At 39.0% G+C, this 27,555-nt stretch overlaps 1 protein-coding gene across 1 annotated transcript; it reads right to left on the minus strand.

Annotated features, from left to right (window-relative positions):
- Nucleotides 1-1,790: 1,790 nt before the first annotated feature.
- SLC5A7 (solute carrier family 5 member 7) lies at nt 1,791-27,358 on the minus strand. The gene is made up of 9 exons (XM_054628009.2): nt 27,019-27,358; nt 25,805-26,027; nt 18,481-18,594; nt 15,064-15,219; nt 12,330-12,478; nt 10,211-10,354; nt 8,235-8,388; nt 6,869-7,086; nt 1,791-6,138 (listed from the first exon to the last, which is right to left on the minus strand). The coding sequence occupies exons 2-9, from the start codon at nt 25,980-25,982 to the stop codon at nt 5,515-5,517; spliced, it is 1,737 nt and encodes a 578-aa protein (XP_054483984.1). The 5' UTR covers nt 25,983-26,027; nt 27,019-27,358; the 3' UTR covers nt 1,791-5,514.
- Between the last annotated feature and the right edge of the window lie 197 nt (nt 27,359-27,555).

Genomic DNA, 27,555 nt, shown 5'->3' on the forward strand with positions numbered 1-27,555 from the left:
CTAATTTTTGGGCGCTGCAAGAATCTTTCTTTCCCAGTTTCTGTCAGATTTCAAATGTTTACAGGATCATACAGTTTGAAGTAGGATTTCTTTCACTGAAATACTAATGTGTGTTTTTCCACATTCATCTTAAATTCTTTAGGCCTGTATAACCTCAGAAAATGGTCTTTTCAAATCCTTTTCCATCTTGAGAGCCATTCTATCGTCATTCCTCTACTCTGCATGAGAGGTTTCCACATCTTGCTTGCAGTTCTAGTTCTTCCATCTCATTACCCACATTTCCTGCATTAGTCCACAAACAACTTCATTGTTTTCTTTTGACCTCACAGAGTTTCTTAAGTCAATTGAATATAGCCAACCTGATCAATTCTTTCTTTCATAGAAATACTTTTTTTTCCCCCCTGTGCTCTCCAGTACTTTATTCTGTAGCATAATAGCCTTATACCTGACTACATCCTCATTTCCATTGACTTTACCTTTTATTTATTAACACCACTTGTTCACATAGACTATGTCTCTCTCAATCACAACATGTGATCAGATCCTGCAACTGAGATGGATGTTTTTCTTTATCTGTTTTTCTAGTCTTGGTTGCTGAAGGTCAGTGCTCCAGACATTCAGGTTCAAACTCACCCCTGGGAACTATGCTTTCTGTGGGAAAGCTTTCTGAAGGTTAAAAGCCCCAGAATCCCAAAGCAGAGCTTCCTAGGCTGGGTTTTGTTGTGCTTTTGGCCAGAGCTGGCCTGCATGTGACATTTTACCTATCATGTAATGTGGTGAAACCATTCATTAATGTTTCCATTGCAACCTTCAGCGCAACATTACTTAAGGATTTTTCTTCTTTTTTTTGAATCTGTAGAATTCTGGACTTGCTTTTTTTTCTAGGTTACAAGCTACAGGACATCAGGGGTCTTGTCTTAAAGCATGCTTCAGTGTTTCAAAGATGCAGGTGGGAATTAAACAACTAATTGCAAAAGAGACTAGAGCGTTACAGCCTCAGGGAAATGTCTACACTGTTCAACACTCTTTGAAAACCTCAGACAGTGCTTGTTCCATAAGGGAACACCTTAGTGCCCTGGAAAACAAACCAGTGTGCCTTATTTTCCCCACCCATGAGTGGACAGTATTGTTCATGTATTTTTTCAAAGCATTTGGGGGATAAATACTCTGCATATTTGGCATGTGGCATTATTTGGCAATGCCATTAGCATTTGGAAAGCCATGCATTTGCATCTTTCCTGTGATGATCAAACTCGTAATAGGCCTATAAAAGCGCATATTTAGTTTTCAATCCACTAATTTTTGTATTTCTAAATAATGATATTTGTAATATATTCAATGCCCAGGATGACTTCATGTCCCTCTACAAAGGGAAAAGCTATCAGACCCATTCTCCAGTGAGTTCACACAGAAGTGGATCACAGCTGCAGTCCCTAGGTGTGGGAGTTCCTGACTCATAGTGCATTTTGTGCTCCTTACCAAGCTCACAGCCCCTGTCCAATGTGGCACCCCCAAGTAAAAGGTCCTTGGCAAGGGGTCTGCAGGAGGGAATTCTATTGGATGTAGATTATCCTGGAACTCAGGGGCTTCTCTTCTTTGTGACTGTGAGAAGAAGGGGGACATTACTGAAATGAGATCTCTATTTCCAACACTGAAGCCAGGTTTTGGGGTAGGGCTGTAGACATTGTGACCATGCTGATGGTTGGAGTGTGGGCCAGATCCCATTTTGCCAGGACCACCTCATCTCTGTGGGGCTGTGCTTGTGAGACAGAATATCAGGTGATGCTGAGTGATAATAAAATAAATGTCTTTATTTTTAATAGATGGACAAAACAGACCCAAAACCAGACAGTGTTTTCCTGAAATGCATGGACGCTATTGAATACAATACAAATGAAGTTAAAACATAGATATCTATATTATGCTTCCTATCTGCTTTGTTAAGTATAGTCTTAATATAGCATTTCTGACACAGACAAAAATATACTTTTTTTTTTAACTACATCCACAAATACTGCCCTGATTAGCAGCAGACTTACGAAAACTTACTAACTGCACATGGAACTTGACCAATACACTTGAAGGGCAGAAGGAAAATGAATAACAGTTTTTTCCTATGATACTTCTATTTGAACTCCTAAATTCTTGTACTATATGAAAATAAAACACTAAAAGTGACTTTATTTGATCCACTTAATGTTTACATTCAGTTCAGGTTCACAAAAGTATGGTTTGTTTATAATACGTATACCATCCCATTTGGACAAGTAGAGATGAAATAACTTTTTTGACATGTCAGCTATGTTATCAACTTTGATTTTATGAACACATCTCATGCAAAGGAGGAAAAGAACCCCTGTCAAATAAATGTTATTCACAAATGTGAGGAATATGAAAGTAAAATGTATGATTGTGTCATGAATATTTTATCTTAAAATTGTAGGCTCAGAAACAATAAACTCAGTGTCTGAAAATGAGCTGTTTGCTTCACTGATTATAAATCCAATTTACTGTATAGTACTACTGTCCACAAATTGCAGAAGGGGAGAAAAACTTATAATTCCTCTGCAAATAAAATCTGCTTAAAGAATCACATCCTGTTGGCATTTTGCTTGTGGAAGTAGCATAGTTTTTGTTTGTTTGTTTTGGTTTTTGGTTTTTTGCCTTTTTTTTTTCCCCACGGCTATCAATCACAGATATGGCCTTTGGTTATATGAACAGCTCTGTACAAATTTTAATGGTAGGACAGCTGAGCTAAGGCAATAAAACCTGTAAACAGACTTTACATGGGGCTGTTTGGTTTGGCTTTTGTAATCCATCCAAGCAGGAATACTAGATAAAATCGCATCAATTAAAAAAAAACATTATATAGGATAGAAAGTGCAAAATATTCTGATAATATTGAAAGTGTCTGGTTTGAAATTTTTTGGGCTAACACTTATATTTTCCAACTACCTTTTTTTGAGCATTTTAAAGCCATTTATGTTTTTATGGCAACAATAAAAGAAAAATATTTTTATTTTTTAATCAAAATGTCTTAAATTATTCCAGCTCAATCCCCTTCTCTTTTCCTTTTTTCCCTTCCCATAACTGGGCATTTTGAAATAAATAATACCAAAATGTTGCTGTATTTAAAGCATCTGGTCACTATGCAGCATCTCATAGTGAAATTCTAGCAATTCCTGGACAAAACTGAGGTAAGAGAAAAGTTTTTAGGAAGGCCTACAGGTGACTGTAAAATGGGATCCTCTAACTTAATTTGGAACAGCAGCATAAGGCATTGGCTATGTAAGCAGGTAAAACTGTGACTTGATATTTTCCCATAAGAAGGGATTCAGACTAGTGGATTTGGGCTGAAAATGGAGAATAATTTAGCAGTGCCTCTGTTCTTCCCCTCTTTCCTCTATAAAGTCTATTTCCTTATCTCTCTTCTGTGGTTCATGGGGGAATTAAGACTGCTGGGCTCGTGTTTGGTTTGTGACACTCAGCACCCTGAATTTCACGGGTGGCCTATTAACTCATCTCACAGGAGTTTTTAATTTCTTTGCTATATTGGCTCTTCTGAGTTTTTACTGCATATCCTGGTTTTGATTCCCTCAACCCAGAGCACACTCCATATTGGTAAGCACAGTAGTACTGCAGGTCACAGTGTATATTCAGAAATGAGCTGCAATGTTATTTTTAAATGCAGTGTAAGGAGAAAAAAAAATTAACCTCTCTGAAATGAATATTCCCTACATATTAAATATATATGTATGCTGTTAAGACTCCACAAAAGGAGCAAAACATATCTAAGGATTCAACCTTGTGAAAGCTTATGTCAACATTGAATGCACAAGTTGATGGCTTCTTCCTTTAGCAGCAAAACCTATTCTTACATCTTCTATCCTCCACTATAACTCCTCGTGCTGTGAGTGTTAAAAAAAGAAATTTCACTGGTGACCAGCAACAGGAGGATATCTGGATTTCTACCGAACATTTTGCGTCATACACAGATTTTAAAAAGAATTATTGGAGCATAACCCTTAATTGTAGAGAAATGTAGCTACTGGAGCTCGCGCTGAGAAAGGCACATACCAATGGGGACAGACACAATCATCCTGGCCCTGGGCAAGTGGAAACAGCACTGCCTGTTCCTGCTGGCCTGGGCAAAGTCAGCAGGGGCCTCATCTCCCCACTTTGCTGCTTCTGGCCAGCATTGCCATTTGTGAGCCACGTCTTGTCTGCACCTGGCCACTGCTGCTGCTCTGCAGGCTCACTGAGACGGCCAGGAGGGCAGGGAGCAGTGGAGGAGTCTGGCACTTAGTGGAAGACACCACTGTGCCTCTCACTGTGTGTGTGGGTTCAGCATTCCTTTCAGTTCCTCTCCAAGCTGCTTTCAGAGTCAAACACTTAGAGATGTGGAAAGCTGTACAGCAAGCCTGGGTTTTTGAGAAATTTTTGAAGAAATGTTATTTTCTATGGAAAATCTGGATTTTTCAGAGTAATTCCAGCATGACCAAGCCAAAAGACTTTTCAGCATCTTTAAGAATAGCTTTTTTTAAGTAAGTGAAAATTGGGAATTTTCTGCAAGGAAAACCCTCTCTCTTTCAAAGATTCTTGATTGTCTTTACTTTTCAATATTTATTCCATTGGTGAAGTTGCTTGGTGTCAGACTGCTTTGCTTGTGTTCATTTTGATGATGTCAAGATAAGTCTTCTTCACCCAACACCAAAAAAATCTATTTAGTTTGAGTTTTTCTATAAGAGCATTTTTCACAAGCTGAATTTCAACTCCAGTTATTGCTCTAAGAATTTTGGTGACAGTCACTAACCACAGAAAAAGAAAGAGAACACCCATATTAACATATTTTGCTTTAGGTTGCCTTATATCAGCTATAATATAATTTTAAACTGGTGATTTAATTTTAACTTTTAAAATTAATATATCATGTTTAGCACTCCTATAAGGAATTTATTACTATTTGTGCATTTTGCTGTCTCATACAAATAATAAATTACTAGATAGTATTATTTAAATTTCTTTATGAGGAAAAAAATTACCAGGCCAAAACCCCAGGGAATTTATCTATCTGTCTTTGCTCAAGCAACTAGCTCTTTAGAAATAAATCACTTATAGCTGTGGCAATATATTTTCACTTAATGCCAATAAAATGCTGAGTGATAATATTTCAGACTTACTGTATTATAATCTCTTCATATGATATCCTAGCTAAGAACTGTTGCACATTTTGTTCTACATATATTTTAAATATCTTTTAATGGTACAGTATATAGCTCTGGATGGAAGGAATGGGATTGAGTGTATACTTTAGTAAACACTCTGTGATCTAATCCAACATATTAGATAATAGCAGAAAAGAGTTCCTCCCATGAGATGCTCCTGCTCCTAGAAACAACTTAAAGAATGTGCAGCGGCATTTTATTCCCAATTCTTGCTTTTCTTCTGATAAAATGGTTCTTATTATTCTTTGTAGAATATCCTGCTTCTCATTGTTTTGCCTGTTTTGATTTTTTAATTATCTTCCGTGTTGGACAGTTCTGGACTTGAATCAACGTAGTTGAAGGCTTCCTTGTTTGTGAAAGTTGAGCTCAGAGTTAGACTGTGTCGTGGATTCACAGGTGCAAGTTCATTTAATACAATATTGTCACTTTTTACAAGAGTTGCTTTGTCCATGTGTTCTCTACTGTATCTGGCAACAACTGCATCAAGAAAGTCCAGCTTTGGTGGCAAAGTCCCACTTTCAAATAAGTACTTGGCTAAGTAGGAGACTATGACATTAGTAAAGAAGGAGGTGAGCATAGCAAGTGTTTTAAATGGGAATCTCTGGATATAGAGGTTGTTATCATCTTGGTACCAGCCCGGGTAGAAGATCAAGGGCTGAAGGTAGAGGTATGGCTCTCCTCCGGTTATTCTGAGGACCAGGCCAAACAGGTATCCTGCAATGGCACCGTAGGTGTTGGTTCCTTTAATAAATAACACACACAGGAGCTGGGGGAATATGATGATATAAATGAGGTCAGAGCTGAGGTACCAGAGGCCGTACACTGATGAAGCCAGCAGTGCCATCGCTGTTGCTGATGCTCCAAACAGAAGAACAGTGATTCTGATGACCCACACAATTTCCCTGTCTGAAGCCTGCAAAAAAAGGGAAGTGTTAGGGGGTTTTTTCATGTCTATACATGTATGCCTACACTTACATACAGTCAATATAAAATACTGAATTGTAAAAGAAAGCTTTGCATGATTAATTCAATAATAATTACAAACTAATAACTCAATCTCAAGCTCAGAGATAAAACCTTAGGGGTTATGGTTGCCATTCCCAAAGCGATTACTCTTTGAACATAGCAAAAAGCTTGATGATGAATCAAAGAGAAAAAACAGCAGTGTAAAAAATAGCTTTTAAATACAATCACAATATGACACAACTTGAAAAAACCTGTTAGCGTCAGAATTTCTTCTTCTCTGTTTCATAATAACAACTCCAACTCATTAGACTATTCTGTTGCCAAATGATTTCCCAATAAATGAAAGATTAGAAAAATGTCTCATTTTGTGAAGAATTTATGTGGAACTTACACTTGTAGCAACACTAATTAACTGTTTGGATAAATTGCATGTCCATGAGAACTCTTGACAGCTGCCCTCCCCAAGCCAGCTTTTTCACTTTTGTCATCAGTCACAATCACAATTATTTTTATGATTTTCAGTTTGTTCAACATACTGTTAGCAATTAAATTCTTTTTCTAGTTACAGGCAGGAACATGAAAGAGGTGTTTCATTATGAAATTATAGTCTGTGTATCACCTAGTGAAGATCTCACCTAAAATTTTCTCTAAAAGTAAAAATGAAAACATTGTCTCACATTTTGCCGAAAGGCAAGCTGGTAAATGTTCCGAGCAAACATAGAACTTGCTGATAAAATTGAGGAATCAGCTGAGGACATCACAGCAGCAGACACGGCACCAAGGCCAAAGAATGAGATGTATACTGGGCAAAGGTACTGCAGCACGATTGGTAAAATCATATCTGCTTCTTTTTTGCTCTTGGGGTCAGGGACACCGTATTCAGTCTGGTTCCAAGCTGCAATATGGACACCAGTATGTTATCAGTAACATTAGCAGCCACAGCACCTCTTGACTTCATGAGTAGCAAGCTATTCATATTACCACATTTTCATGCACATTCAAGAACAAACTGCTATTAGGGCCAGACCAATGGCATTTCAGAGAGGCAGTGTCACACCAGTTTCTGTTAGGCAGATTTAATTCTGCTCAGCATTTTTCTTTGTCTCTAAAATAAACTTTAAATTGCTCATAAATGTAGTTTTATTCAATAAAATAAGTCTGGGATCCATGTTTTTTTCTGATGTGTTTAACTACTTTTTGGATTACAAATGGGTCTCAAAGCAATGCAAACATTTCTAACAGAATATTTTTAGCAGTTTAGCATCACAGTCACTGTGATTGGGAGCACTCTCACTATGACAAAAAAACCTTGGCAAGGATATATTGGTCAAACTAAGAAATTTCTGATAAATCAAAGAATCATTTAGGTTGGAAAACACCTTTATGATCATTGAGTTGAACTATTAGCCCAGCACTACCAAGCCCATCAATAAACCACATCCCCAAGAGCCACATCTACACCTATTTTAAATAGCTCCAAGGATGGAGAATCCACCACTTCCCTGGGCAGCCTGTTCCAGTGCTTGACAAACCCTTTGGTAAACACAATTTTCCTAATATCCATTCTAAACCTCCCCTGCTGCAACTTGAGGCAATTTCCTCTCATCCTGTTGCTTGTTATGTGGGAGATGCACCTTGCTACAACCTCCTTTCAGGTAGTTGTAGAGCGCAAGTCTTCCCTCAGTCTTTTTTTCTCCAGGCTAAATAACCACAGCTCCTTTGGCCATTCCCCATTATTACTTTAACAACCAAATAAAAGTACCAGAATCTAACACAAAGATTGAAGTATTGTGTCTGTAGATATCTAGAATGTACAAAATTATTTAATTTCATCCACTGTGGTAGGAGCAATTTCCTTTGGGAGAAATATTCTATAACATTATTTTTCTGTCTAGTCTTCTGTTGAAGCAGTCATGAGTTGAAAAATGATGCCACCTGGTTATCTGACCTATATGTCACCTATATCTAACTCAAGATTATTTTTACACACTTGTTGCAGTATTCGTTTTACATTTATTGTACTACTGACTTTTAACCATTTACCTGTAGATGCTCCAATTGCACCAATCAGCACTGCAGGAATAGCCATCACAAGACAGCCAAAAGCAGCCAGGAATGACAGAACTTGAGCATATGTGGCAGAAGATGAGGAAAGAACTCTCTGGAAATATGCTTGCCATGGAATTCCTCCTAATGTCTGCAAACACAACAGCATGCTGTGACTGGGGGGTAGCTGAATTGTTTTACTATCACCATAGAGAGAACATGCACAAGGATCACTTGAATGCTGAAAGCCATATCGCTACTTTTTCATTTATTTATTGAATATCAGCCAGCCAGTAATAACTGCAACTTTCATTCTCACAAGCAATGTCAAAACTGTGTAAGTCCACTTAAATCCCATTCTTTTAGACAAGTTATTTTTTATACAATTAGCATCAACACTTGCACTTTCATAGTCTGTGTTGTCCCCAAGTCTTTTGACTTGATAAAACTTTATGGAAAGTAATATTTTCATATTTCATATTTGAAGAATTTACTCTCCAATACTCCTCCTCCACTAAAATTAGATTAGACTCTGACATGATATCAGAGCAAGATTTTATCTTCCTTTGTGAATGAGTGTAGTCATTCAAAGAAGGTGAGACATTCTGTATACACTGAACTCAGGAATCTGAGAAATTATTCTCCTACTGCCTTAAGCAAATAAAATACCAATAGAAATTGGTAGAAGACACAGGTAAAAAAAAGGAAAAATTTTGATTTATGGTGAAAACCCTTCTCTTTTATTTGGATATGTAACTGAAGATCCTGATTGGACTTAAAATTATTTCTGCAAAATATAACACAAAATAGTATTACCAAAGGCTGAAAATTTGAGTGCTAACAATTCTGTCTTGAGAGCAGGATTTGAATAGTCTTCACTAAGTAACCAAGTGTCTGTCTCTAAACAGCATGGACAAAAAGCCAAGCAAATTTTATAGCCTAGTTCTATACACTAAATGAGGCAGGAGGCATTTGGACCAGAAAGTGTGTATACAGGTGTTTCATATAGCTTCATGCACACATTGGGAATAAATTAATATTTCACAGACAAGTTTGGTTTTGACTTGTTATTTATGACTGTCTTTCTTTGCCACCTTGATAATAATGTTAATTTATCAAAGCTTTCCAAGAATGTGTAACTTTCTTGAGCTATAATGAAACAGACAAGATGACAAGAAAGTGTGTCATAATTTGGCAATATCAGAACTTTCCTTTGGTCAACAGCAGAAATGAAACCTTCAGGCTTACAGGAGAGAATACAGCCACTTGAGCTAATGTCATACTTCAGGTCTCTGAGAGAATGCTGAATAAAATAAGATGTTTTAATAGACCAATTATAAAAAAAAAACCCTGAAGATTTTTGGCTGTGAGGATTTGAAAAAAAGACAGAAAATGTAATCCCAAAATAAAACATGATAATAAAACGAGTGTAAATTTGCATTGGGACACTGAGAATGGAAAATATTAGCATGTGTTTCTAGATCCTCTAATGGAAAGTACTTAATAACCACCAATCCCATGTGTAATATAGGTATTAAATAATGAAAGACCATGGTTCATTCTGGCATGTGTGCATGTATGAATTTATCCATCCTGCCATCCATCTCTGCACAGCTTTTTATTTCCCTATACCAAAGGCATATTTAATCATTTGTATAATGTATTTATTGCCTTCTGCAATATATGAATTCCTCTGCCAACAATTACATCAGTTAAGCATTAGCTGCACACTTTTATTTAATTTTAACATGTCAGCTCTTTCAGCCTGATGTTATTTAAATTGCATTCTTGGCAATGCTGGCTGATATGTCACTGAAATCATTCAAATGTGCAGAAATATCAAGCAGGAGTCAAGAGGGTAAAAGTTTTCAGTGTGATAGAAACTGTTAACTAGACTCCATCATTTTCAGCTGTCACAGTAACATGGTGTAAGTGCTTAAATGCTTTACTCCTTCATACAAATCACCACTTACCAGTAAAAAGAAATTGTCCAACCATGTGTAAATGTCAAGGGAGTTGATAGATCCAAGCCAAGGTGCTTGGTACACGTGGTGCACAGCCGTGAGCCCAATGTCTGTTACTGCAGGATGGGACATGGCAAAGGGGACACTGATCCACTGGAACCAAAGAGAAACAATTTGCTCAAGTCTAAAGATATTCTAAACCTGTGAAATTTTAATACTAACACCTTCCAGTTTTATTATTCTTGCTTGTTTGAATAAGATTGAATACCAAATTATCAAGATGATTTGCAAAAAGTCAGATTATGTGCAGGTGGAACATTTCTGAAATCCAGAGGGCTTGGTAGTGAATAGCTCACGTGTCCTTGAGAGTGTGAGCAAAGAATAAATGGAAACTGCAAAAGCAGAAGCAAATACACATTTATGCAATTTTGTTCTGTTTTACCTAACCTCCTCATACATTGTTTACACTCTTTCCTGGACCACCAGACACTAGAGGAAGGAGCAGCAAAGCTCTCTGACAGTGGGAATAAAAACTGCTCCAGAGTCTGGAGGAGAAGCTGGGATAACTGAATCTGTGCTCTCCTCTACTGTGACATCTACTGTGAGAGGGTCCCATCTGATCTAAACCTGCCTCCCTAGAGCATGACAACTTAGATACTGACTCTTCAGCCTCACTGATGACACTCTTGAGTTCATGAATATGAGTTCTTCAGTACTACATTATTGCTGTTTATTTCAAATGGGAAATTACTTAAAGAGCCCAACCTGAATTAAACAAAACACTAAAGAGCTATAGATCAAATAATTTAGAAAACTTCTGTACAACCTTCATTTGCTTCCCACCCCCCCATCAGGTTCACACTAATTTTTATGCTATTCCTGCAGGTTCAGGCTCTCTAGTGGTTCATGAGTGGATCACGCTGGAAGACAATTTCTGTACTTTGATTTATCTCCAGTTTTGGGAATTTCTGTAATGCATGCCATCTGTAGAAACGTAATGTCTCACAAATATTAACATTTATGTTAGGGAAAGAGTATTTTCCCCACTGTACAGATGAAGAAAAAAGATATGAGGGAAGAAAGTCTGGAATAACTTTTCATTTGAGGTGGCCAGCTGGAACTTGGATTTACTTTTTCAGGCTATTTAGCACCATTTCCATTAAATCACTTAAAGGCCATAGTCCTCACAGTAAGATGCCACAAAGTAAGCACACAGAGAGCTGGTTAGTGACCACCTGTGTAAGCAATGGCTGAAACAATTTTCCTAGAGCTGCACAAGAACTCTGTTGAAAGCAGAGAAAGAACACCAGGCCTCCAAGGTTCCCTTTGATTCCTCCGTCTTGAGCCACTCCATTTATTTTAGCATATCTCACTTCTCTGCACACCTTTGACTGTCAGTTTCTGCCACTGGCAAACAAAGCCAGCAGCTTCTTTGATTTCACCCTTGTGATCAGTATCACACTGATGTTTTTCAATATGGGGCTTAAAGAACAGCATAAAATAAAAGGCTACCCACTGGCATATCATTGATAGCTGATGAGGGATATCCACTTCCACACTAAAACAGCCAAGACATCTGGTGAGACTTCCTATATTATGGTCTCCAAGGGTGGTGGAGGGAAATGAGGGAAAAACCAGGAAGGTTAACTAAGTTAACAGGAGGTTAACTAAGCTGTGTAGGTGACAACCACAGGAAAGAGAAACAGTAGAGTATCAATTCTGCAGGTCCAGTGACAGAATTTTTCTACCAACAGCTTCGTATGTCTGATGCCTCCTGCCAGTGTCACAGTCCTAAAGACTGACAGGGAAGGAGTCAGCACCAGTTCTATTCTGAGTTAGATGTATACTCCAGAGGAAAATTGTAAGAGTGGTTGGACTGCCAGACTGGCTGGAAAAAAGCCAAAGAATCAGACCTCTTGGATAGCACTATTTCCCAAGTACAGGCTGTACATTGATGCAAATGCAAACTCTTTTAAAGTCAGCACTCTGTGAGTCTGACCGGTTAGCAATGCTGTGCCTGGTACAGCCCAGGACACACTTGGCCCTTGTAGCTGCTCAGGACAAAATAGGGCAAAAAAAGCCAAACTTACCAGTCTTGACAAAATAGGGCAAAAAAAGCCAAACTTACCAGTCCCAGGAAGATGCAGAAGAGCTGAACTACGTCGGTGTAGGCCACAGAATAAACCCCACCCACAAGTGTGTACAAAGTGGCAATCAGGGCAGAAATAATGACTGAAATATTGACATTAATGTCGATGATCACACTTATAGTCGCACCTAAGGGGAAAACCAGAGCACTGGGTGTTAGTGTGTGTATCACAGCATGTGTGATGAGAGCCCCACCTTTGTTAAGTTGCATATATGGGTTCTGGACTAACACTTAGCAACAGCATTAATAATTACCCTCTATATTCTGCACACCCTTTCTGCACCTCTAAAGGGAATGGGAAAAGAGATGCTCCTGTTGGTCTAAGTTTAGCATCTGTCATTTTGCATGTTCTTAGGAAATTGAGAAGTGTCCCAACAGCACTTCCTTACGTTGCTCAAGGTCTGTAAGGACTGCACTCTCTTCTGTCTGTGAAAACCAGCTATGCCCATCCCTGATTGCCACAGTCTTCAGAAGGATACTGAGAATGTTCCTGCAATGCTGCCAGCCAGCTGCCACAGCACTTGCAGGATGCATCCCCTGAGGTCCCATGAAACTGTGTCTGTCCAGTGTATTTTAAAGTTTCCTCACTTGGTTCTCTTCCAGCAAGTCTTCCTTGCACTGGACTTTCCCAGGCTTCTCAGGGTCCTGGGATTCCTAAAAACTGATCTTGCCAGCAAAGAATTAAGCAGAAAAAGCACTGACTACATCAGTCTTTTCCACATCTTTTACCACCAAGTGCCCCATCCCATTCAGCAGTCCACACCTGCTTTTGAGCATTGAGGAGGTGATTCCTGAATATGAACCAGTTCTGCTGGACTCCAGGACAGTCTCCCATGGGATTCTTCCCAGCAGAATGCTGGAGAGGCCCAGCTCTACTCTTCTAAAGTCTGTGGTTACAGTTGTGATATTTGCCTTGTTCCCCACTCTCAGGACCATGAGCTCCCCCATCTCATGAATATTGCTGCCAAATCTGCCTTTGACCTTTATACCTCTGACTTGTTCTTCCTTGTGTCTAAGGAACAGCTTCAACAGAGCACCTCCCTACAACAGCTCCCTGATCATTTGTGTCAAGAAGTTGCTGCCAGTGCACTCAAGAAACCTCCTGAACAGCTTGTGTCCTTCTGCTCAGCCCCTCCAGCAGCTATCAGGATGGTTATACATTTCCCTTTGATGTATCAACTATTTCAAACCATTGTGATGTTTTAAGACCATGTTTAAAAAATTCCTCTCCTCCTAATTAGGATGATTTCAATGAAACATCTTGCAACTACTTTTAGTACTTGCAGTTATAGTAGATGGATATTCTGGAGAACATATTTGGAAGAGTTTTGGACTTAAAAGACAACATGATATGTGATATATAAGAGCTTCTGGGAGCTGACAGATCTTTTGTGGCTTTTGCTGCACAATGAACCTTCAAAGTTCATGTGCTTAAGAATTACAAGCTCAGACCTCTTCCACAGCTTAATGATCAGTGTTTCCCGTCTACAACCCTGCCAAGCAAGGAGTATGGATGAAGAGCAAGTAGTGAAGAATACTGGGATTAAACATTAATCAGTGAGGATAGGTGTGAAAAATGAACTAGATTAATCACAGAATAGTTAAAATAAAAATCTTCAATGACCTTTATAATCATGGACAGTCTTTAACTGTTGGCTGTTATATAAATCTAGAAAGGTATTCACACCACTTCTGTTGAAATAAAAGAGAATGGCTTGTCCTTAATCAAAAATATAGCAAATACTCTGAGTGTTCTTCAAGTTATTCAACTCCTATCACCTCAGCATGCAGTTTTTTTCTTAGTCTTTTAAGGATTTTGTGATGAAATTGTGGTAAACAAGCTCCCCATTGCTTTGCAGTCCATCAGAGCGCAGTTGGAGAGTACCTTCAAAGTTTATTTTTGTTTAAAATAGCTTATGCTAGAAGGCATTACCACATGCATGTGCATTATTAGTATGATTAGTTGGTAAAAGTCAATTACTGGTGCTTCAACTCAAGGGCTTTCTCTATTCTTAAAGGGGTTGCTAAATGCAGGCCTGAAATATAATTAGAAACCCTGGAAGCTGATTTTTTTCAGAACTGGATGAGTAGTTGAGTGATTTTCTATTGAGTCATAGTTTCACTAATTCTCCAAATCCTTTCTTGAGTATTTTCTTCATTTTGTGAAGAAGAAAGCCATTTAGAATTGAAGAATTCTTCACTTTATTGATCAGCGTCTGGTTTATTTCTATTATTTGTGTTATGGAATGGTCTGTACAAGGAGATCTCCTATATTCAAAGGATTATTTTGTTAAGATGCATTGGAAATGCTGTTACATATCATTAAGGGAAATTTTGACTGGGATTCTCTCATCCCAGAGATGTAAAAGAAAAGCTGGGTCAGATTTGACACAAAAGGGGCCCTTGCAATCACTTATGACACCCTCACTATTAACAGAAATTTGCTTCTAAATCCTTTCATGCTCTTTGAAGACATACAACTTAAAGGTATGTGAAAATTAATAGATACTTTGCATGTCTTTCCCTTATCAAAATAATTAAAGGGGTAGCATTACTGGATTTATTTGCTAGTTAGCATGGGTCTGAGAAATATCACAGTCTGAATCACTTGCCTTAAATAGTTACCATTTGGAGCCAGAATTTTAATGCATTTCTGATATTCTTGATAGTTTCTATCTGTAATAAATTAATATTTATACTGCTTATTCCTTACCTAAGGCAGAGAAGATGGCAGCAGCCCAAAACATTTCTCCCATTAAAGCTGGAATGAACAGTAGTCCTCCCATCCTTTTTCCATAAAGCTGCTGAAAGGGGTCCAGCATTGTCACATAGCCTTTGGATCGCATGGGTTTTGCAAAAAAAAGGCCACCTACAAAGAAAAAGCTACGTAAGACACCAGCTGCAGTTCAGAAATGCATTACCATTAAGAGATAAAATGTTCATGGTCAGTTAAGGGTCCAAAATATCACCAATAGTATTTGTTTGTTTGTTTGTAAGTAAAAAGTACAGTAAAAGTATTCTCTGGAAACTCTTATTTATGTCTACAGAATTACTTAAACACACACTCCATTAGTTTCTATAGTCTGATGATTTAAAAAAAAGGTTTTTTCTTATTTTTTCTGGCTCAGTTTATGTAATCTCCCATTATGGATGCTGTCAGAGTTTTGTCTAATTTTGGATTAGCCTAAGAGAATGGCTTTTCTACCTAATCCTGTTGATTCTTAGACTGGAATCCAGCATGAATTTTCACATACTCCTACTCTAAAAATAAAACCGTCTGAGATTCCCGAATCAGAAATAGAATTTCACATGTGGTTTAGTGCACACACAGCAAATCTGATTATTTCAGGATAATTCAGATTTATTTTGTATGTTTGGAACAACTTTACTACACCTGCAGGATATGTCAGAGGTCTTCTGAGTTCTGCCGGTGTCAGATTCCATTAATATTCCTTATACAGTTATTTCACTTAGGTATGTTCAGGAATTTTGATATATCACTATTCTGCTCTGCCTGGCTGGTATATGGGCTTCATATGTACATAAATGTGCAAAGGCCTCCCCTCCTCAAATTCTTTCTGTCTTGGGGAAATTCTTTCTGTCTTTCTATCTATCTGAGGAAAGCTGAAAGAGCCCTTGTATGGAAGCCTGTGTAGTTGAGATCTGCACATGACTATCACCCAGTCACCACAGTAAAACTGCTGTATAAGGTATAATTTCGAAGTGGAAACCCTGTCAGTTCCCAGTAAGATATACTGTATGGCATTTGGCAATCCTTAATTAGGTTCCTCATGACAAGACATGTCATTTATTCATCATATTGTGCAGAAGATTTTTCCAAATTTCTATGTATTGCTTTTTATAACTCATATTTTTTCATTTCATCAAGTTCCCCGAACAGAAGGTACTGGGCCATACACTGTCATCCCAATTTATAGTGCTTATGTGGATGCTGTGTTTAGGCAGGTAGATGCAGAAACACTTCAGCTTTTTTTTTTCTTTTTTGTGATTCTTGGTTTGGTAATAGATCCTTTTCCTAATCTACTTGTTATGCCATCATTGCAAAAGACAATTGAAGAAGAAAAAAACATAATCTATTAGGATGTTCAAACACCTGTTAAAGGAAATAGGAGGTATCCAAACTTTTAAAACTAAATTGCTTGAAATACTAAGGAAAATAAATTGTATGGATAACAAACAGGGAGATTGATTTAATCTTAAATACTTGTCTGAAGCAGTAATATTTCTCTCAGCCTGGTATTTATAATTTTGATTATTTATTTTTTTAAAGAAGGATAAAGAATTCCTCCCCTCAAACCTTCATGTACACATCATGCCTAGAGAAATTCTCTCCATGCTCTGCAGAGAGATACATGGTTACACATACAGACTGCTTTTCTCTGCAGTAGACATCGTAATTTTCAGGAAAACAAGTCTGGGTATCTCTAAACAGTTGGAAAACAAGCAGAGAGGTTAACTCTTTTGGACTATTGTTAATTTGTGTCAATTCTGCAGGGGCTGAGTGTCAACACATTTCTCCTCACAGAGAAAAGCAAGACACAATTCTTCCCAAGAATACTTCTGGGTTTCACATTCTCTGAACTTCAGAGAAAGAAAAAACAATTCTTATCTCATTTGCTGCTCCTGTGTTGTTCACAAGTGGAATGCATAGTGGAAGATTGTTTACCTGAAGGGAACTGATAATTGGATTCTGGTGTGTTTTGATTCACTGGCCAATTGTATCCAGGTGTGTGTGTGTGTGTGTCAGGACTGTTGGCTGACAGTCACGAGATTCCATGCAGTGGAGAGCAGTGCTTGGCAGATTCAGTTTAGATATAATGTAATATGGATGTAATATAGTATAGAATAATATAGTATAATAAAGTCATAAATTAGCCTTCTGATAAGATGGAGTCCTCCTCATCATTCCTCCTTCATTGGGGGCAAAAATATCTACTATAGCTGGGGGTGAGGAGGATGCTTTCGACTCCAATCCTAAGAGCCGGTTAACGACACCGATGGATCGTGACCCTCGTGCTCTCCTAAAGACACCAACTCATCTCCAGGCAGACATCCACAGTCCCTGTTTTCCTTACAGCACACAGAGCTGCTCTCAGGGGTGGCAACCACTGCCAGAACTGGAGCTTGCCTGCACATGCCAGGGAGGATCATCTGCAGGGGGAGAAGTTTCTGCCTGGGAAGTCAGGATAACTAGGGCAGGCCATTGGAAAGCATTTTCAAGGGGAAAAAAGAAAGAGGAAGGAAAACAAGTTGTATAGGAAGAAATAAAATGTGAGAGAGGATCTGGATAAACAACCAAAGGAAAGAAAGGGACAGATTAGGTAGGAGGACCCTGAGAATAGACTCAGAATAGACTGAGAGGTCAAGTAATATTAGAAAAGTGAGTACGTTAAGGGAATATGAAAAACACAGGATTTTTTTTTTTCTGTAACAACATGCTTTTTAAACAGTTGCATCATTATTTCAGCATTAGAACTTATAATGCTGTCTGTATTTTACACACTGTCCCTGCATATATCAGGATTCTGCATTAGCATTCTGGCATGTGATTAAGAGTTTTGTACATTTAAGAGGTTGCATGTTTCAGTTTTAAGAAAATAGTTTCCAATCTGAGGAATGTGCTACATGCTTCCTACACAAAATCAAAAAAAGTTACCTAGATTCTTGGTGGAGATCTATAAAGTACAAGCACTGTCCTAACCCAAAAGGATAGTTGTCTAATTCCAAGATTTATAGGTGTGCTGATACCTGGGCACCTGGGTCATGTTCCAGATCACATAGGCAATTAAAGAAAACTTAAATATATAAAACTTGGTATTGACAATTTAAACACATCACTCCCCCCCCCTCTGCCCACCCCCAAAGAATATGGTTGTCATAATCAAATAGGTCTTGGCAAGCAATTTGGGAGACTTGAGATATCAAACTATTTATAGTTTTTTTGTCTTGCTTTGTTTTTTTTTTTTTTTTTAATAGCCAAATGTACCAGAAGAAGGGATCCAGTTTACCTCAGCAATCTTTTATTAGACCATAGTTTTTTATTTCAAAGAATGAACCTGACATCAGAACTCTTTAAAATGAGGGACTATTAGTTTTGGTATTTGCTTACCTAAAACCAGGCTAAGGGAATATCCAATAGGAGCCTGAGCCCAAGCTAGACCATAGTCTGGGACATACACAGCTTCTGCTGTCCCATTGATGTAACCTCCTCCAACCCATGTGGCTGAAAAGGAAGAGATGGAAAAGTCTTTTATGTCCACAAAGAAAGAAAAGATCACACACTGTACAATAAAATCATCATTATGTAGGATATGTCTATTTTTTATTATATCAACAATACAAGTGCCAGGCATGGCATCTTTTTATTAAAGGCAGGCCTAATTTGAATATACAGCCTAAGCAGATGAAAAAAGAAGTCAAAAGGACTGAGGCAATCATCAAAGTGTCTAAGTCTCTATATAGTCAGTGAAGATGTGAGGGTTGAGTCCCCCACTACTTATTTACTATTACTATTTTGTTTGTGTTAGTACAAATGAAGGAGAGGTATAAGGGGGAGTCTAAAGAAGAATGTGTAAATTAGACAAAAGTTTGATGAACGCATTATTTACCAGGACCTTCATGAAAAAAAAAAAAAGCCATTTAAACCTTGTTAAATTTTTTTTGTTACATGAAGTATACTAATAAACTCTGAGTTCTCAAAATTTTTCTGCATAGAGTTGTGGTGCTTTTTTTTTGTCACTATATAAGTTCTAAACTTTAATTAGTTTAATTTATTCTTCCTTGAGCCATATTCAATAAAGGATATGTGCTGTCTCCAATATTTCTGATTTTATCTCTCTCTCCAAAAAGCAGTATTTTTAATATACTGTCCTCTGACACTTAATGAGTTGATTCTCTGCCTTTAAAGGAAGTTTCTACATTTGAGAATTTGGGATCAACAGTATATATGAGAGAAAAACTCCAACACAGAAATGTGTTGTGATTACATCTGCAAAAATATTTCATAACAAATCAAGTAATAAAGTTCATCTCTTCCTGTTTGCAGATTCCATGCAAAAAAAAAAAAAAAATTATTATCTCTGATGTATAATGAGCAAGTTTTAGAAATCCAAGTTTGCAGTTTGAACAAGGGCAGGCAGACCATTACAAGTCCTAGATTTCTGTAATGATGTTTTGGTTTGTGTCAGAAGCCTTTACTTTTTCATGTAAGAGTAGTTAGGGTTTCTGTGTAAAAAGTCACAATAGTTGGAAATGTAATTTTCTTAAACATTCCTCAGAATTTTCCCATCATCCACCATTGTGCGGGCAAACTTGATTTTGTGTTTAAGACAATTGGAGAGAAAAACAAATTAGGAAATTTAATAAAATTCTTTAAGAAATTTCATTAAGAGCTAAATAACTACTGTCTTCCGCTTGACTGTGATATCTCTCAAGTACTACTAGAGAGTATTTTGCTGAATTTCACTATGGCTTTAGAATCAAAGATCTACAGCAACCAGAGAATTACAATTGTCCCCCTTTCAGCAATTTGAAGCACAGGAATGAGCCATTCTGTTGTTGGAAATGGTATAATGGACTTCTATGAGGGTGTGCATGCAGAGAGAGGCTGCAACAAAAGAAGTGACCCAAGGAGACCTGTTACAAGTAGAATTTTGGTTATCAAGAACTATTGTGTACTACAGAGATAAGGCATGAGTGATGCCCATACAGGGACACGTGGGGAAGATGGGTTAAGGCTGATTCTTAACAAGAAGAGCAAGGATACATAATCTACATAAAAAGTTGTCAAACATTTGGGATTTTGTGACTCTTTACAGTGTGAATTAAGATAAAGGAGAATATCATATACTTTGTTTACCAGATTTTTAGAATTATGGAATTGTTTGGATTGAAAGGGACCTTAAAAATCTTCTATTTATAACCCCTCTGTGATGGGCAGGGATGCCACCCACAAGGCCAGGTTGCTCAAAGCCCTGTCAAACCTGTCCTTAAACACTTCCAGGGATGGGCAACCACATCATCTCTGGGCAATCTGTTCCAGTGCATCACCATCCTCACAGCAAAGAATTTCTTCTTAATATGTAATCTAAATCTACCCTTCAATTCCCTACCTCTACATCTCATCCTTTCACTACATGCCCTGATCCCCATCTTTTCTATAAACCCCCTTTAGGTACTGTAAGGCTGCTATCAGGTCTGCACAGATCTTTCTCCTCTCCAGGCTAAACAACCCCAACTCTTCCAGCCTGTCTCAGAGATCAGTGTTGGGCCCAGTCCTGTTTAATATCTTTACTGATTATCTGGATGAGGGGACTAAATCTACAATTAGCAAATTTGCAGATCACACAAAGTTGGGTCAGAGTGTTGATCTGCAGGAGTGTAAGATATGGACAGGCTGGAGACATGGGCTGAGGCCAGCTGCATGATGTTCAACAAGACCAAGCTGCATGATGTTCAACAAGGTTTTGGTCACAACAACCCCAGGCAGTGCTACAGGAAAATGGTAGTGTGTGGAAACGGTGTGTCTGGAAAACGGTCCAGCACAAAAGAACTTGGGGATGCTGGTCAACAGCAGATGAACATGAGCAAATGTGTGCCCAGGTGGCCCAGAAGGCCAATGGCAGCCTGGCCTGCATCTGCAATAGTGCAGCCAGCAGGACCAGGAAAGACATTATCCCCTTGTATTCAGCACCTCTAGTACTGTGCCCAGTTCTGGGACCCTCGCTTTTAAAAGGGCTGAAGTGTGTCTGGCAAAGGGTGACAAGGCTTGTGAAAGGTCTAGAAAAGATGTCTGATCAGGAACAACTGGGGCAGCTGGATATGTTTAGTCTTGAGAAGAGTAGGACCTTATTGCTCTCTACAACTGCCTGATAGGAGGATGTGGTGATGTGGGGCCAGTCTCTTCTACCATGCCTGCAGTAAAAGCACAAGAGAAAACAGTCTTAAGCTGAGGCAGGTGAGATTCAGATTAGATATTAGAAAACAGTTTTGACTGTTAGGGTAGTCAGACGTTGGAATATCTTTTCCAGGGAGGTGGTGGAGTTACTGTCCCTGGGTGTTTATGAGGGTCTGGATCTGGCGTTGGGTGATGTGGTTTAGGGGCTACAGTGGTAGTGCTGGCTTGACAGCTGGACTCTATGATCTTGAAGGTGTCTTCCAATCCCCATGATTCTACAATTCTGTGATTCTAAGTTTTTCTCAACAGGGCTGCTCTTAATCCACTCATCACCAATCCATGTTTGGGTTTGCCCAGATCCTGGTGGAAGATCTTACACTTGGCCTCTTTCACTGGGCCAGGTATCTTTGTATGGGATCCCTTCCCTCTAGAGTATTAACCACAGCACTCATCTTGGTGTCATCTGCAACCTTGTTGAGAGTGCCCTCATTCCCTTTGTCCATGGCCCCAACAAGGCTGTTGAACAGTACTGGTCCCAACATGGACCCCTGAGGAACACCACTCTCTACAGAAAAATCCGTGACTACCTGGGATGTGTGTTGCTTATTTTGTCTTAAGCAGCATAATCTTGTGGAATAAGCACTTGTATCCAATAGCAAAGAGTAAATATTTACAAAGGGAAGCTTATTTGTGTCTTTCCCCAGAAAATGCCTAAGCATGAATTCTACATTAATTATATACTTGGTTACAGGTGGGAATAATATCCCATAGTCAGGGGCAGATGTCCAACACTGCTGCAGCTGTGGTGAATGGGGCTTCCAGCTCCAGCATTGATTTGCCAACAGTTGCTACAGAGATATCAGATGTCCCCAAGGGGCACTTGGATGACATGCCTAGCTCCCTTATTTTCTTCTGGAGGAGATCAAGTCAATTCCCTTCTGTGTGATGTTGTAGGGGTCATTACCTGCCACTGTCTGCCCTGCAGACAAATACTGCTGTGTAAGGTGGCATGAAGGATTTAGCCCTTATTTTTAATTTTATTTCTTGATTTCTGGATTGGCGTTTGAAAAATTGCTGCTAATCAATTTTTCTGTGCACATGACTGTTCTGGAACACCTGTCAATGACCACAGAGCTCTAGGAAGGTGTTATATGTCTTTTTTCTGAGGGGGTGAATGGATAGTCAGCACGTACACTGACACAGGTAAACACATTAGAAATGAAATAAAGGGATAAGATAGGATGGGATTTCAACCTTAGATATTAATTTTCTGATCCTCATTTGCTAAACCACAATTTAAAGTTAGTTTAATACCATTATTTTTGGTGAAATTCTTTTTGTTTTTACCTAAATCAGCCAAAAGGAATACAAATTTAATAATCTATGGAAGCATTCATGTGGTAATCTATTTTAATCTTCTCTTTGCCTGCCATCTGAAGAACAAAAAAATGCAGCAAATACCAACATCCATTTAAAACATGCACTGTAAAAAATGATCAGACAAATACTGATGGTAAGGAGTGAAATTTTTCTTCTAGTTCCTGTAAGACACACAGAAGTTGATCTTGGAGTTCTTGATATATAGTGATATATACTAGGAAACCAAATTTTTTACTACTTCTTCAGGAAGAATTCCTTGTCTGAGCACTCAAATTATTTAATAAACTCATCAAGTTCTGTAAAATGAAAATACTGATCCAAGGATTAGAATAAAATAGAATCGTGTAATTTTTTTTTCATGTGGAAGGGTTATGTAGCTCTATCCAACTAAAATGCAAAAAATTACATCAATAGATTATTACCTTTTGGGTCATGTTTGTGAGCATTTAGTTATGTAATCTCAACTATTTCCTTTGGGGTTTAGACTCAATCACTAAAATCAAATTAGATTAAATTTTGTTGCAGATATCACTCCTTAAAAAAATCATTCACAAAAATAAGGAATACTAGTATTTAATGCAGCATTTTATCTATAATTATATAAAAATTATACACAGAATAAATGCGTCTACTGTGGTACAATGTTATTTCATTTCAATATAAGCTGCTGTGATCCATCCACAATGCAACCTTTTCACTCCTTCCATTTTCTTATTTGCAGACACACTCAACCTTCAACAGGCTTTGTGTTCAGCATTTCAGTAGCTGGTTGATACAGCTTTTTCTTCTTCAGGATCATAGCATATACCCAAAAATATCTACAGCTGTTATTCATAGGTAGTGCTTTAAGATTTTTCAATGTTGTTTAGAAAATCAGCTATAATTACTCTGGAATATTGACTTTGGTGCTTATGTCCTGAATTTTATTTCAAATTTATAGGCTACGTGCTGTCATCCTCTCCACTAAGTAACCCTAGAAACTTCTACCACTTTCATGGCCAATACCCATGGAACATTGTAGCGTTTGTCACAGGCAAAAAAGAGAAAATAAGGCCTTATCTCATAACCCGAAGTGCTTCATGTACATAAAAAAAATGTCCTTTCTGGAGATCTTTAAAACAATTCTTGTTTTCCTGTTGTGGGGAAGCTTTGCTTTCTAATTTATATTTAGACAATTAAACCTGGAAAACATAAAAATGATGTTGGAATAGTCATGTATTGAGAATAGTCAGGGTCGCGATGTGCGAAATCAGCATCAACCATTTTTTGAAAAGCAAGCATTTCAAGCATACCTTGAAATATATGTCCCTTTTGTAAAAATTATCAAGCTGTAAAAATTATTGTCGATTTTCATCAGCTTACTTTCATAACTGTTTTGTTATGATTTTAGAAATTGAGTGCCCCAAACACCCTGAGACAAAGCTCGGACGAACCTCTGGCTCAGCAGATTTGTGCCCAGATCTCGCTTTATGCACCAGCCATGGTTCACTACAACTGAAAGGTAAGTTAGTTGCCATATCATGCATTAATTGCCAGACTTAAGGAAGGCATAGGGGAAAAAGAGTGTCAGCCTTGACAGTATAAAATCCGCGCTAGTTTGAGCTACCCAAAGGCTTTGGGATCAGTCTGATATTCTGCTGCAAAGATGAGACACTGCGCCATCTCTAGAGCTTGCACAACACAGGATGAACATGTGCAGGTGTGAATTGTGGTGGCTACAGAACATGCCTGAGATACAGGAAATCCCAGTTCAGGTCTCATCTGTGTTTCAGCTGTTACACAAAATATTCCTGCAAAATAGGATTGAGGAGACCAGAATCTGTATCTTCTATATGCAAAGCCATTAGTCGTAGCCACTTCTGTGGGAAATGCTTTTTTATCTCGACTCCCCTGATTTAATGTTTATTGTTTTGTGGCAACCAATATTTCTGCAAAATATTCTGTTTTCAATGCCCTTGAAAACATTTCATTCAGCAGAAAGCAGTCTAACCAGCTCTCACTAGGAGCAGACTCTCATCATACCCTATGCACCAGTAGCTGATGGATGCATGATACGGTAAATTACAGCACAGTGCAAAAAGTAGAACATCTGACTGTATTCAAACTTTATTGACTTTTACAAACATTCTTTACTCAATATCTAAACATTCAGTCTTCGAATGAGCAAAATGCCCCTGCAAAAGAATGTGAAGTTATCTCAAATAAAGAATGCAGATTTTTGGCCCAAGTTTTACCTGGCTCTTCTTTATTAGATAATTGTGAAAGCAGAGCAGGGCAAAACAGCAAAATATAAATATAGTCAGATAAATTTAATTTGACAATTGAAAGGGCTTTGCCTGAATAGGATTTAGATTAAATTAGGAATGAAAAAAAAACCCCATGCCTAAACATTAATTTGCCTTAATATAATGGTGGGCAAATTCACTCTTCCTATAACGCATTTTTGTTTCAATACCATAATATAAGTTTTGAGATTTTGGACAGTATTGTGAATATTTTATTTACCCAGGTAAGACAGCTGGTTTGACTGGCTCTGGGAGTCAGAGAGCACCGTTTACAAAATCAGTGAAGAACTCTTCCTTCACCCAGCCTTTTCTTACTGATACTACTATTGAGAGTAAAGCATTATTTTGTCCAATTGCTGAAAAAGAAGCTAAAGAATCCACAAAATAAGTTTGCTGAAATCTGTACAGTTACAAGTCTGGAGTTATGTCAATTTTCTTTTAAAAAGTTAATTTATGTTTTACACCCTCCCCTTCCCAACAATCTTTTTCCCTATAAACATTGTTTTACTCAGATTAAACAAACCCAATAACACACAAATATGGATGGTTTTAAAAACTATAACAATTATTTTAAGACTTTCTAATTAATCTATATGAATTCCATACTTTTGTCCCAAACATATCTGATCTACAGATGATTATGGATTGAAAATATATGTAAACTACTTAAAATATATTCTTTCTGTAAGATTTACAAATATTTGTTGTTTCGATACAGATGCTACATTTGGCTGTTCATTAAACAATTGGAATAAAAAGTATATCTACTTTCCCCACTTTGCATTACTCAACATGCAGATTGCAATTCATTCAGATGGAAAACTGACAAGTTTTACACTGACTAGGAAACAGTAAGGTGTTTTTTTACATACCTGTCATTGTAAATCCACCAACTAACAAACCAATGTCTCTTCCACCGACTATAATGGCTTCGCTGCGATCTCCTTCGCTGCCGGTGTTCTTGGTTTTCCAAGCAGCCCATATCCCTACTGCCAGGATTGCCAGGTAGAAGACAACTATGGCCACCAGTCCCTCCACATGGAAAGCCATGTTGAAATCCCAACTGTTTCTTTTATTGCTATTTCATTAAGACCTCTGGAGAGAATGCAATAATAGGTCTGCTTTTAGCATGCCTGCTTTTTAGAATCAGTGTACAAAAACCCTCAGATGGTTTTTAAAGAGACTATTCTGATGAATTTATGAAATGAGAATTTCAGATGTAATTGAGATCGATGTCGCATGCCAATTAAAACGCCTGTGGAGCAACAACCAGTGGTTACAGTCTCTGAACACAAAAGGGAATGAATGACGTGGCTGAAAGCTAAACTATCCTTAGAAGTCAGTTATTGAGCACTGAATTATTTTGGTATCACCAAGTCCTCAATGTCTGGGAACTTTTCAGTCACAGACTAGTATGGTACAAAAGATAGAAAAATCTTGGCCATGTGGACTATTACAAAAATCTCTATTTTGAAGACAAAATTGCTTTAAGTAATACTAGAACTACGTATAAGTAGTAGCTACAACAGCAAAACACATCTTTTACATGTTTGTATTGGAATGCTGAGTCTGGTCCTCCTTGTAACATCTCCCGTACTTTAAAGTCTGCGATTTGTTTTTTTGCAACATTTAATTGTCCAGCATGAAGCATATGAATCTGTTCTCTCACGATACGGGAAGCAAACGGAAAGCTTAAAAGCTGTCGGAAGGCAGAAATGTTGAAGTATACGAACCACAGCGGGGGAAAACTCCCGAGCGGCGCGGACAGCGGCAGCCCCGTACCCAGCCTCTCCCGGAGCCCCCTCCCCACGCTGGCCCCGCCGCTCCGCGCTCGCTCTGCCACCGCCGCGCCGGCGAGCCCCGTCCGCGCTCCTCCCGACGGCTCCGCGGCGGGGCCAGCCGCCCGAGCCAGCCCTACCTCCGGGGCTCCGGGGGCTCCGCGCTCCGCCGAGCGCCTTGCGCGGCCGCGCCCCCGCCCCGCGCCCGCGGCAGCAGCGCCCGCTCGTCCGCCCGCCCGGAGCGCCGTCGGGCCGGGAGAGGAGCCCGCCGCCCGCCGCCCGCCGCCCGCCTGCGCTCCGCCGCCCACCTGCGCTCCGCCGCCGCGCTGCCCCGCAGCCCGCGGGGCACGGCCGCCCATCCCGCGGGGCGGTGTCGGGGCCGAGCCGCCGGGGCCTTTGTCCCCGCCCGGGGCTTTCCCGCTGGAAGGAGCGAAGGAAGAAGGATCGTCTCTTGCCCCGCGGTGCCGACGGTGCGCCGAGTGCTGAGGCTGCGACGGGGGTCTCGTGGATTAAAAAGAGGAAAATCTCTTTATAAAGGAGGAGGGTTCAGTGGGGTGAGAGGACCGCGTCCGTCAGAGCTGGGGGGAGGAAGGGGGAAAGACGTCAGAGTGATAGGGGACGTTGGGGGGAAGTAAGGATGACTCAAGGGAGACTGATTGTCGTGTCATGGCAGGGAAGCAGGGTTAGGAAGTGAAATTGAGGTGAGAAGACAAAAGGGAATGAGGGGAAACAGGAAGGAACAGGATCATATTGAGCCAACGGGGAAGAGGAAGAAATGAAAGGGCCGATCTAAAAAGACATACTGAAAAGAGCAATGGAGAAAGGGAAGAGAGCAGAGGTAGGGG

Source organism: Agelaius phoeniceus, chromosome 2 (assembly GCF_051311805.1).
Source record: "Agelaius phoeniceus isolate bAgePho1 chromosome 2, bAgePho1.hap1, whole genome shotgun sequence".
Lineage (NCBI taxonomy): Eukaryota > Metazoa > Chordata > Aves > Passeriformes > Icteridae > Agelaius > Agelaius phoeniceus.

Coding starts and splice junctions, on each gene's coding strand:
- SLC5A7 (XM_054628009.2), bottom strand. CDS start 25,982: ATGGCTTTCCATGTGGAGGGACTGGTGGCCATAGTTGTCTTCTACCTG. Junction 15,220..18,480: donor TTCCCTTAGCCTGGTTTTAG/GTAAGCAAATAC, acceptor TTTTCTTTGTAG/GTGGCCTTTTTTTTGCAAAA. Junction 8,389..10,210: donor TGGACAATTTCTTTTTACTG/GTAAGTGGTGAT, acceptor TTGTGTTTGCAG/ACATTAGGAGGAATTCCATG.